This window comes from Pan paniscus, chromosome 6 (genome assembly GCF_029289425.2).
Source record: "Pan paniscus chromosome 6, NHGRI_mPanPan1-v2.0_pri, whole genome shotgun sequence".
Classification (NCBI taxonomy): domain Eukaryota; kingdom Metazoa; phylum Chordata; class Mammalia; order Primates; family Hominidae; genus Pan; species Pan paniscus.
Window position 1 is genome coordinate 120,495,149 of NC_073255.2, and position 12,203 is coordinate 120,507,351.

At 56.2% G+C, this 12,203-nt stretch overlaps 1 protein-coding gene across 7 annotated transcripts in view; it reads right to left on the minus strand.

The window, feature by feature from the left end:
• Positions 1-1,598: 1,598 nt before the first annotated feature.
• LOC100972043 (ras GTPase-activating protein 4) overlaps positions 1,599-12,203 on the minus strand; it is a 34,598-nt gene continuing 23,993 nt past the window's right edge. For 3 of the 7 annotated variants that reach the window (XM_063606084.1, XM_055114751.2, XM_055114754.2), the window contains exons 16-21: positions 11,502-11,671; positions 9,385-9,522; positions 6,887-7,022; positions 3,494-3,614; positions 2,280-2,344; positions 1,599-2,168 (exon numbers count right to left, since the gene is read on the minus strand). In XM_063606084.1, coding sequence (XP_063462154.1) covers positions 2,047-2,168; positions 2,280-2,344; positions 3,494-3,614; positions 6,887-7,022; positions 9,385-9,522; positions 11,502-11,671 — 752 coding nt within the window. In that variant the 3' untranslated portion in view covers positions 1,599-2,046. Of the gene's footprint in view, positions 2,169-2,279; positions 2,345-3,493; positions 3,615-4,762; positions 6,333-6,886; positions 7,023-7,452; positions 7,699-9,384; positions 9,523-11,501; positions 11,672-12,203 lie in introns of those variants that run through there. The other 4 variants (XM_063606085.1, XM_055114752.2, XM_063606086.1 and 1 more) reach the window with 3 other exon arrangements.

The following is a 12,203-nucleotide window of genomic DNA, read 5'->3' on the forward strand; positions in this document are numbered from 1 at the left end:
CTACTCGGGAGGCTGAGGCAAGAGAATTGCTTGAACCTGGGAGGCAGAGGTTGCAGTGAACCAAGATCAAGCCATTTGCACTCCAGCCTGGGCAACAGAGTGAGACTCTGTCTCAAAAAAAAAAAAAAAAAAAAAAAAAAACTATAAAGTTCCCCTTCATCTGAAAATTGAATGTGATTTTAAACAACCTATTTGAGCTCTGAGGTAGATGTCTAAGTTCAAAGCCCACTCCTCCCTTCTGGGGGTCCCAGTTTCATGATCTCTTCTTCCCTTTCCTTCCTGGTAGCTTAAAAAAATAGAGATAACAGGATAAAGGTGAGGAATGAAGGAATGAATGGATGCAGGCAGATGTGAAAACAGCGCCCACCTGGAGAGCTAGAAACATCTGGAGGGCTGGGACCACCTGGAGACGCCCTGTGTCTATGAGCTGCTGTTGTGAGGAGCCTGGAGCCAGTGGACGCTGGGAGGGAGGAGGCTTTAGAGTGGGGGGCAACCGGGGGAGGAAGGAGGTTGGCTGAGCCAGGTCTGGGGGCCTCAGGGACTTCTGTGTCCTCATAACCCACAAAGGCCCTGCCCACCCTGCCTCGGGGCGGCCCACAGTAGCAGCGGCTGGTGGTCCCTGCTGCCGGTCAGCCCCAAGAGCGGGCACAACGTGTGGCCTGGGTACCACAGGGCCAGAAGAGAGGGACAGGGGCCCTGCTCCTGTCACCTGCTGCTTCTGCCACTCCAGGACCAAGTCATTGGTGTGAGCCGGTGGCCAGACATCACTGCCCCGCAGGCAGTGGGGGCTCCTCTTGGGCTGGGGGCACGGCTTGGTGGGCAGCCCTATGGGAGGGGGAGCTGGTGGGGGACCACAGGGACTGACCAAAGAAAGGCAGGCCAGATCCCAGGACAGCAGGGGTTCTAAGTCCCCAAGAGGGGGACTGGGCCGGAGTCAAGTTTTGCCAACCATCGGACCAGCCCCGGGCCTCTATGATGAAGGCATCAGAGAAACCCCATGGGGCCAGAAAGGGGCCGGGGCAACGGTGCACCTTTGGGATCTGGGGTCAGAGGGGGAAGGAGGTGACTGCATGGCAAGGCAAGAGCTGAAGGCCTTCTGGAGAAGGAGGGTCCAGTCCTTGTCCCCACCCTGATCCAGGTCACTGTGGACGCAGCTGGGAGCTGAGCCTGGCAGCCCATGTGACACAATGGTGGGGGGATGGGAGCCCCTACGTGGCCAACACTGCCAGCCACACAGCTAGAGGGCTTGGGGTAAGGGCTGCGTGAAGAGGAATGGGGTCTCTGAGTCCCGCCTCTGTGCTGTCCTCAGGGACACCCTAGAGAAGGGACTTGCTTGGGGGCTGCTTTGAGGAGAGAACAGCTGGTTGGACACACTGGGCTCTGTGGCCTGTGGGACATGAAAGAGGGGACCCAGGGACAGCAACTGGGAAGGGAAAGGAACCCCCGACCCCAGAAGAGTGGGGGGAAGAAAGAGGGGGGAACAGGGATGCCCAGAGCCCATACTGTCAGCCCCATCATCGGCACATCCACCGACAGCCTCCGGGGTCCCCCCGGGCCCACTTTCTCCGCTTACCCTCATCACAAGACCCCAGAGCCTGGACAGTAACAGCAGGTTTACTGTTGGCAACAGCACAGCCCTGTGGCACCCAAGGGTAGCGGGTGGGGTGGCGGCCGGGTCTCCTGGGGCCCCGTTCTCCCTCCCATTCTCTAGGTCCCTGGAGGCCAGACCCCTGGGTGTGGCCCATCCTAGCAGTGGTTCTGGCTGGGTCTGTCCTGGGCAGGAGAGGAGGGTCCCTGGAGAGGCAGTGATGGCTACAGCGGCTGTAGGGAGCTGGAGACACTTCAGGCCAGCCATGACAGGCCCAAGCCTGCTCAGCTCTGCACTTCTGGGGATCCCCTTATTCCTGACTCTCCCCCCTCCCCCACCTGGAAGAGACCTAGGCCCTGCACCCTAATGAGGAGGACCGGGGTGAGGGGGTGCAGAGTGTCCTGGGGGGGCTCCGAGCGCTTGGCAGGGGACTCAGCAAGGGGAGCGTAGGGCGGGTCTCACGTCTGCAGCTCCAGGAGGCAGTTGGGCTCTGAGGGTGGGGAGCCGGCCGGGCTGGAGCTATGAGCCTCGCGGAGGTCCTGCAGCACCCGGAGCAGCCGGGCCAATGAGTCCTCGGGGACTGTGGGCAGAGGCAGCCGTGAGGGCCCCTGGGAGTGAGCCCGAGGACCCCACCCGTGCATCTCTGGAGGGGGCTCGGGCCACGAGCAAGTCCCAGGTGGGCAAGACCTACCTTTGCCAGGGCTCGTGGGCACCGTGCCTGCCTCTGCGCCCCCGCTCAGCTCCCGGTGCCTCTCCCTGTGGGGGAGGTCAGAGTGAGGGCCAGCAGCCTCCACTCTCCCTGCCAGACCTTCTGGTGTCCTTGTGGGAAGGCTGGGGGTGGCCCAGCATGGGCCTCCTGGGCTAGAGGTGGCTCTGGGGGTGATGGCAGGGCTGACTCTTTCAGTCTATGAAGAGGCTGAGCCAAGGCCCACCAGGGCACCTTCCACCTTCTCCCTCCCCGTGTCTCCTCCTCCTCCCCATCCCACTGTGGGTTGACCAGAAGGCCCTTTGCATTTGTTTTGTTTTGTTTTTGAGACAGAGTCTTGTTCTGCAGTCCAGGCTGGAGTGCAGTGGCGCAATCTAAGCTCACTGCAACTTCCACCTCCTGGGTTCAAGCAATTCTCCTGCCTCAGCCTCCTGAGTAGCTGGGATTACAGGCACCCTCCACCACATCAGTTAATTTTTGTATTTTTAGTAGAGAAGAGGTTTCGCCATGTTGGCCAGGCTAGTTTCAAACTCCTGATCTCCAACAATCTGCCTGCCTCCACCTCCCAAAGAGCTGGGATAACAGGCATGAGTCACCGCACCCCACCTTCGTGCGTTTTGAGGGCAGAGATAAACCCTGGAAGAGTTGATGAGGAATGGGGAGGACCACACCCTTCCTCCTTGCAGAGTGTAGGGGTGTGACAGATGAATGAGCTCCAGCTCCAGTTGGCTCAGGGGAAGCTGAGCGCATGGGAAGCACTGGATCACCTTGAAGTATCCTGGCACCAGCCACATCTCCAGAGACCCTGAGTGATGGGGCCTTGGCATCCTGTTTTTTAAAGCTGATCTTTAAAAGCATCCTGTTTTTTCTAAGCTTCTGCCAAGGCTGAGAACCACTGGACGAAGCAAGATGGCCAAGGAACTCAGGGAATTGGCTGAGGCTGTGCCTGTACTCCAAGGGCCCAGGGGAACAGCTGGGCAGGTTGCAAGGTGGGCTCAGTCAGCACATGGCATGAAGCAGGCATGGCCCTGCCCCTTGGGGCCTCTGTCCTAACCTGAGCTGGCCTCGTGCTGCAGAGAGGTACTCCTGGTGCCCTCCCCAGATGTGGCCAATTATAAGAGAGGTGACCAGCCACCATGGAGCAGCCCCAAGCCTGGCACGTTCCCCAGGCTGCACAGGCTCTCCTGGGTGGGACTCACCACAGCATGGCCTCCACGCCCAGCAGGTGCTGGTAGATGAGCTGGGCCTCAAGGTCATGGTCAAGAGGGTCATTCCACTCCTGCAGGGTCACCCGTGACCGGGTCTTATCGCAGCCCTGACCTGGGGGCACAGAGAGGGCAAAGTTACGAGCAGACACTTGGGACTACCATGTCCAACACTGTGGTTGCACAGATGGAGAAACAGAGGCCTGGAGAGGAGAGAGATGCACTCGGGGGTCCCTGGTGAGGGCTGGGCTGGGAGCATAGCCTGGTAAGTCTGACCCAGGCCCTGCCTCGGCTCCCCACCCTCTGGGGGCAGCAGCTCCTCTTGGGCTCAGCCCCTGCACCACGGGATGCGTGACTGAGGAGCATGGATATCATCAGGATATCACTCGGGTTGCTGGGTAACTTTTGGTTTTTTTTGAGATGGAGTCTCGCTCTGTCGCGCAGGCTGCAGTGCAGTGGCGCGATCTTGGCTCACTGCGAGCTCTGCCTCCCAGGTTCACGCCATTCTCCTGTTTCAGCCTCCTGAGTAGCTGGGACTGCAGACGCCCGCCACCACGCCCAGCTAATTTTTTATACTTTTAGTAGAGACGGGGTTTCACTGTGTTAGTCAGGATGGTCTTGATCTCCTGACCTCGTGATTTGCCCGTCTCGGCCTCCCAAAGTGCTGAGATTACAGGCGTGAGCCACCGCGCCCAGCCAGGGAGCCGGGTAACTTTCTGGAAGACTGTCTGCCTGGAAGGGAGCAGGCTGAAATGTTAACATCATGGTGAGGTGGGCCACAGGGGGTTCATGCCTTAGAATGAGCTGGTCCTGCAGCTTGCTGTCTTTATGACCTTGCCAAGTCATCTGCCTTCCCTAAGCCTCAGCTTCTCCTCCATACAGTGGAATAACAGGGCCCTGTCTCTTGGGCCAGGGTGGGTCCCACCTTGCCGATAATGAGAGTATCGCTCTGATGGTTACAGGCGGAGGCTGCAGGCCATATCAGCCAGCCAGCAATGCCCTTGCAAAGAGTCACCAAGAGGCCAGGCACAGTGGCTCACACCTGTAATCCCAGCACTTTGGGAGGCCGAGGCAGGAAGATAGCTTGAGGCCAGGAGTTCAAGACCAGTCTGGGCAACATAGTGAGACCCTGACTCTACAAAAAAATAAAATAGAAAACAGCTGGGTGTGGTGGCATGTGCCTGTAGTCCCAGTTCTGCAGGAGGCTGAGGCAGGAGGATGGCTTGAGCCCAGGAGGTCAAGGCTACGCAGTGAGCTATGATTATGCCACTGCACTCCAGCCTGGGTGAGAGAGTGAGAGACCCAACTCAAAACAAAAACAAAAACAAGAGTCACCCATCCCTATACAGTGCTTGGCTGTAAATCCAGGGCTGGGCTAGAGTGCGTGGGTCAGTTTTCGATGGCCTCTGCCACACTGGGCTCTGGGGACCAAGGTGTGGCCTGGCCTGAAGGACAGGGGACTCGAAGTGCTGAGTCTACTCTGTAAAGTAAGTGTGGATAACAGGGAGAAGGTCTCGAAAGTACTAGAACTGTGCTGTTCTACAGGGCGGCAGCTAGCCACATGAAGCTATTTGAGTTAATTAAAATTAAAACAACGTTTTTAGTTTCTTTTCTGTTTTTTTTTTTTTTTTTTTTTGAGATGGAGTCTCACTCTGTCGCCAGGCTGGAGTGCAGTGGCACCATCTTGGCTTACTGCAACCTCCGCCTCCCAGGTTCAAGCAGTTCTCCTGCTTCAGCCTCCTGAGTAGCTGGGACTACAGGCCCACGCCGCCATGCCTGGCTAATTTTTTTTTGTATTTTAGCAGAGATGGGGTTTCACCATGTTGCCTAGGCTCGTCTCTAACTCCTGAGCTCAGGCAATCCGCCTACCTTGGCCTCCCAAAGTGCTAGGATTACAGGCGTGAGCCACCACACCCGGCCAAAACAACATTTTTAAAAATGTGAAACTCAGACCAGATGTGGTGGCTCACTCCTACAATCTCAGCACATTGGGAGGCCGAGGCAGGAGGATTGCTTGAGCCTGGGAATTCAAGACCAGCCTGAACAACATAGCAAGACCCCACCTCTAAATATTTTTTTTTAAATGAGCCAGGTGTGGTGATGCATGCCGGTAGTGCCAGCCTACTCAGAGGCTGAGGCAGGAGGATTGCTTGAGCCCAGGAGTTGGAGGCTGCAGTGAGCTATGATCGTGCCACTGCACTCCAGCCTGGGCAACAGAGCAAGACCCTGTTTTAAAAAATTAAACAAAAAAAACCCCTCAGCTCCTCAAGCCACATTTCAAGTGCTCAAGAACCACAGGTGCTAGAACCTAGAGTACTACACAGTATGGAGTCCTTCTAGAAGCTCCTCTATGCCATCCCTCTAGTGCCCAAGGCTCAGGGTCCCCTCCCACCCACAGCTCCGGATTCAGATGGCCAGCATTGGAGTGTGCGAACCCAGAGGCTCTCTGGCTCTCATTAGCAGGGGGCTCCTCAAATGTGTTCCTGAGAACACCTGTTCTGTAAGAAGCTCCTTGGGGAAGAGAAGGGTTCCCTGTCAAAAGAGTTTGGGAAGTGCTGGGTTAAACCACGTTAGAAATGGAATTCTAGGCCGGGCGTGGTGGCTCACACCTGTAATCCCAGCACTTTGGGAGGCCGAGGAGGGCAGATCACGAGGTCGGGAGTTCAAGACCAGCCTGGCCAACATGGTAAAACCCCGTCTTTACTGAAAATACAAAACTTAGCTGGGTGCAGTGGCTTGCGCCTGTAGTACTTGGGAGGCTGAGGCAGGAGAATCACTTGAGCCTGGGAAACGGAGATTGCAGTGAGCCGAGATTGCACCACTGCACACCAGCCTGGATGATAGAGCGAGACTCAGTATCAAAAAACAACAACAACAACAAAAAAAACAAGAGCAGCTTGACTAACATGGTGAAACCCCATCTCTAGTCAAAATACAAAAAAATTAGCTAGGCTTGGTGGCGAGTGCCGGTAATCCCAGCTACTGGGGAGGTTGAGGCAGGAGAATTGCTTGACCCTGGGAGGTGGAGATTGCAGTGAGCTGAGATCGTGCCATTGCACTCCAGTCTGGGGGACAGAGTGAAAGTCTGTGTCTGAAAAAAAAAAAAAAAGAAGAAGAAGAAATAAAAAGAAATGGGATTCTAACGTGTTTTCGGGCCTCCTTAGAGCCTTCAGCGAATTCACTCATATGCATCACACACATCACGTGGCATTTCCCAAACCACCTGGTCCACGGGACCCTTTCTGCCCAGAGCTCCTGGAGGGGTCAGCATTCCTTGGGTTAGGTCCCTGCAGGTGCACAGCAGGGCTCAGGGTCCCATCGTTCAGCCAGAGGCCCGATCTCGCAGTGGACGGATGCAGAGCCCGGGACCCAGGCCTCCTCTCCCACCTGTCTTCTCTTTTTGGTGGCAGCAGCTCCACTTGTCCCCACGGAAGACGCCAGGGTGGTAGGAGCCCAGCAGTCCGGTGTTGTTGATGCTCACCTTCCGCAGCGCAGACAGCCACTGGTTAAGCTCATTCACACACTGCAGGGGACACGGAGGGGGAGGCCTGTTCAGACGTCACCTCCTCCAGGAAGCCCTCCTAACCCGGAGCTCCTGTACCACGCCAGACGCCATGTTCCCCACCATACCAACCCAGCAGCTTTGAGTGAATTAGGAGAAGCTGCCCTTCCTCCAGTGGAACATGACCCATGCCCGGGCGCATGGCCTGGAGAGCAGGTGCAGTGGCTCACTCCTATAATCCCAGTGGCTCACTCCTATAATGCCATCATGGCTGGATAATTTCTTTTTTTTTAGAGATGGGGTCTTGCTACATTGGCCAGGCTGTTCTCAAACTCCTGGCCTCCAGTGATCCTCCCACCTCAGCCTCCCAAAGTGCTGGGACTACAGCTGGGATTATAGGGGGCCGAGGTGGGAGGATCGCTTGAGCCCAGGAATTCAAGACCGGCCTGGGCAACACAGCAAGATTTCATCCTCTCCTCTCCCACCTGTCTTGTCTTTTTGGTGGCAGCAGCTCCACTTGTCCCCACGGAAGGCACCGGGATGGTAGGAGCCCAGGAGGCTGGTGTGGGCTGGATTTCAGCCGCCGCTGGCCCCTTGGCCATGCTCGTAGGTATTCCAGAACCCGCCAAATATATTTGGTGGCCCTGATATCACTACTTTTCCCAGTGGCTCTGGACCCTGACACAAAAGGGAACTCCTAGAGGGAAGGGCACAGAGGGACAGGTCTGTGACTTCCTCCCCACAGGCCAGGACGGTCAAGCCCGGAAGAAACCAACCCCCCTCCAGCTGCAGGCTTCCTACTTGTCCCACATGTCCCTGCCCTAGATACACATCTGGGTCACCCTCCTACAAGGTCCCTGCTCGAATGCCACCCATCAGAGGTCCTCCCTGACCACTCTTTAATTAATTTACTAATTTATTTATTTATTTATTTTGAGATGGAGTCTTGCTCTGTCACCAGGCTGGAGTGCAGTGGCTCGATCTCAGCTCACTGCAACCTCCACCTCCCAGGTTCAAGTGATTCTCCTGCCTCAGCCCCCCAAGTAGCTGGGACTACAGGCACGCGCCACCACGCCCAGCTAATTTTTGTATTCTCCCTGACCACTCTTAATAGGACAGACCGCTCCCTGCTATACCCCACTCTGTTCCCTCCCTTGCTCCCTTAGTCCCTTCTGGTTCCCTTCAAGTCACTATCACAATTTGCTTTTTTTTTTTTTTTTTTTTAAGAGACGGTCTCACTCTGTAGCCCAGGCTGGAGTGCAGTGGTGTGATCATAGTTCACTGCAGCCTCCAACTCCTGGGTTCAGGCTATCTTCCTGCCTCAGCCTCCCAAGTAGCTGGAATCACAGGTGCATGCCATCATGGCTGGCTAATTTTTTTTTGTAGAGATGGGGTCTTGCTACATTGGCCAGGCTGTTCTCAAACTCCTGGCCTCCAGTGATCCTCCCACCTCAGCCTCCCAAAGTACTGGGACTACAGGCATGAGCCGACATTTGAAACATGTATTTATTGGCCCATCTTCTCCCTGGGATATCAGCTCCATGAGGGCAGGACTCTGCCTCATCTGCCACTGTATCCCCTCACCTAGAATCATGCCTGGAACCTAGGAGGTGCTCAGTAAGTATTTTTTAAATAAATGAATGAATGAGTTAATGAAGGAACCGATGAGAAGGTTACTTGAGAACATGCACCCAGAGCCACACAGAGCATAATGTTTGATTATTAGGCATTGATACAGACACAGAACCACACAGGTGCCAGCTCAGACTTTCTTTTTTAGAGAAAGGGTCTTGCTCTGTTGCCCCGGCTAGAATGCTGGGATTATCCGCGTGAACCAGCGTGCCTGGCCCCCATCTCAGTTATCTGGAAATAGTTTCCGACAAACAGGTGCAACGTGCAAATTTCACATCACGGGGATGCACCTGTCTGTGCACTGGCCCACACACAGACCTACACATGGATGCCCAGGGAAAGACATGGGCCATGGCCTCCTGGGGGCTCAGGCCCCTGGACAACACACACACACCTGTCCCTGACACCTCCCAGATTAGACACAGCCTGCGGTGCCTGATGTAGCTGGTAGCGGGGCGAGAGGCTCAATCAACTCTTTTCTCATCCAGTCCACTCAGGCCCCTCCCACAGCACCCAGGCCACTCCCACAGAGCTCAGGCCACTCCCATAGCACCCAGGCCATTCCCACAGCACCCAGGGCATTCCCATAGCATCCAGGGCACTCCCACAGCACCCAGGCCACTCCCATAGAGCTCAGGCCACTCCCACAGGGCTCATGCCACTCCCACAGTACCCAGGCCTCTCCCACAGCACCCAAGCCACTCCCACAGTGTTCAGGCCACTCCCACAGCACCCGCTCCCCTCCCCGCACCTTGCACTGCAGGTAGGCAGTCTGGGGCCTGCCGGCGTCGTCCGTGTAGATGACCTGCATGACGTGCGAGCTGCCAAAGCTCTTTTCCTCAACCTTTTCCGCTGCCCGGATGTTGGCTAACTTGATGAGGGCGCTTTTCTGGGGCAGGCAGGGAGGAGGAGGCTCAGGGACCTAGCCAGGGGCATTCCATTCCCCATCTCTGGGCCTCAGTCTCCCCTTCTGCAGCACCAGGGGTAGGTGTGGGAGACCCAGAGTGACCTCAGCCAAGGCAGAGCACAGACTGATGGTGACCAAGTGCCCAGCAACTGGGAGACGAGGACCTGGCCTCTCTGGGGGGCACTCCCAGAAGGCCTCGGAGGTGTGAGCTTTGGGGTAGTGTCTGGACAGCCAGCATTCCCTGGGCTACAAAGTCAATCTGGCCGTGGCCAAGGCTTTGTGACTTTGCATTTATTAATTTTCCAACTTGCTTTTGTAGTCCCAGGCTCTAATAGTCATATCCTGACCGGGCGCAGTGGCTCACACATGTAATCCCAGCATTTTGGGAGGCCGAGGAAGGTGGATCACCTGAGGTTGGGAGTTCGAGACCAGCCTGACAAACATGGAGAAACTCCGTGTCTACTAAAAATACAAAATTAGCCGGGCATGGTGGCACATGCCTGTAATCCCAGCTACTTGGGAGGCTGAGGCAGGAGAATCGCTTGAACCTGGGAGGCGGAGGTTGCGGTGAGCCAAGATCGCACCATTGCACTCTGGCCTGGGCAACAAAAGCGAAACTCCATCTCAAAAAAAAAAAAAAAAAAAAAAAGGGACCAGAATTAAATAATGCCCATGTAGTCAAATCTTTCAACCCTGGCAAGGAAGATGTATAATAATCATCTGAGTGCTTTGGGAGGCTGGGGCAGGAGGATTGCCTGAGGCCAGGAGTTTGAGAACAGCCTGGGCAGCATAGCAAGACCCCATCTCCACAAAAAAAAAAGTTAAAGAAAATTAGCTGGGCTTGGTGGCACGTGCCTGTAGTCCCAGCTACTCGGGAGGCTGAGGCAGGAAGATTGCTTGAGCCCAGGAGTTTGAGGCTGCAGTCAGCTATGATCGCACCACTGCACTACAGCCTGGGTGACAGAGCAAGACCCTGTCTCAAAAAATAATTATCATCATCTGAGGGGTCTTTGGTCGGAAGGGGCGGGCCCCTCATCTGGTGGGACCCCTGAGCTGGTTGAGAACAGGGTGGGTGATGAGCTCCTTCACCTACTCCTAGCCCGCTCTCAACTGCCCAGGGCTAGGCTGGGTACTCCTGGAAGATCATCCCCATAGCCTGCATGACTGGGGGCAGGTGTACAGCAAGCAGTCACCAGGTCCATGGAGGAAGTATGTCCTCAGCCCTTCCTGGGAGAAGAGAGCTTGCAGGAGAGGTGACCCATGACTCAGAGAGGGCTGTACAAGGTGATCTTTGAGATCCCTTCCCACGCCAAGATTCCGTGCTTCTATATTCCTGCCTCTTCCAGGAAGCCTCCCCGTTTGCCCTAGCCTCCTACTCATCTAGCAGCCCAGGTGATGTACTATCTTTAATAATACCATTTGCCTAAATAGTACTACCTGCCAGGCCCTGGGTCAGGACCCTTAGGGAGATCATCTCATTTAATCCTCAACAACCTGGTAAGGTCGGATCAACTTCCTCCATATTCATTTTTTTTTTTTTGAGACGGAGTCTTGCTCTGTTGCCCAGGTTGGAGTGCAGTGGCACGATCTCGGCTCACTGCAACTTCTGCCTCCCAGGTTCAAGCGATTCCCGTGCCTCAGCCTCCCGAGTAGCTGGGACTACAGGCACCCACCACCACACCCGGCTGATTTTTTGTATTTTTAGTAGGGACGGGGTTTCTCCATGTTGGCCAGGCTGGTCTCAAACTCCTAACCTCAAGTGATCCACCCGCCTTGGCCTCCCAAAGTCCTGGGATTACAGGCGTGAGCCACCGTGCCCGGCCCTCCTAGGTTCTGACAAGCAGTACAGATGCCACACACCTGGCTTTCTTCTCTGACCCCGGGGGTACCTCAAGTGGGCTCCAAGGAAGGGGACAGGTGCCTCTAAGGTGCCCCACTTGCCGGCCTCCCTCCTTACCCACCTTGGAGCTGGGCGTCTTTGCGAAGCTGAGGGCCTCGGTAGTGAGGGAGAAGTAGAGCTTCTTGAAGGAGGAGGACACGAGGGGGCCCTTGCCCTTGGTCCTGTGGATGAAGAGTGGCCCCTCCTTCACAGGTGGCGCCTGCAAACTCAGCGTCCGCTGCAGGTCCAGCTCTGCCAGGCCAGGGAGGGAGGGGAATAGAGAGCCCAGTGAATGAGGGCGGGACGGGGGGGGCGGAGCAGTGGGCGGGGCCATGGGGCTCAAGGGCTGAGCAAATCTGAACAGCAGGCAGTGGACGTAGTCATGGGGCTCAAGGGCGGAGCAAACATCAACAGCTGGTGGTGAGCGGGGTGACAGGTGGACTGAGGAAGGCAGGGCCATGGGCTTGGAGGCGGGACACGCGTCAGTAGCAGGTGGCGGCGGGGCTATGGAGCTCAAGGATGGAGCAAATGTCAACAGGCACAGATGATGGGGGGTGAGGCCATGGGTCTAGGGGTGGGGCAAACGTCAACAGCTGGCAGTGGGCAGGGTCACAGGAAGCACAAACAGTGGTGCGTGGGTCTATGGCCTGGGGGCCTGGCAAATGTCAACAGCAGGCGGTGGGTGGGGCCACGAGAGGAACAAACAGCGGTGGGTGGGGCCGTGGGGCTCAAGGGCGGAGCAAACGTCAGCAGTAGGCTGTGGGCGGGTCTGTGCAGGGCGGCG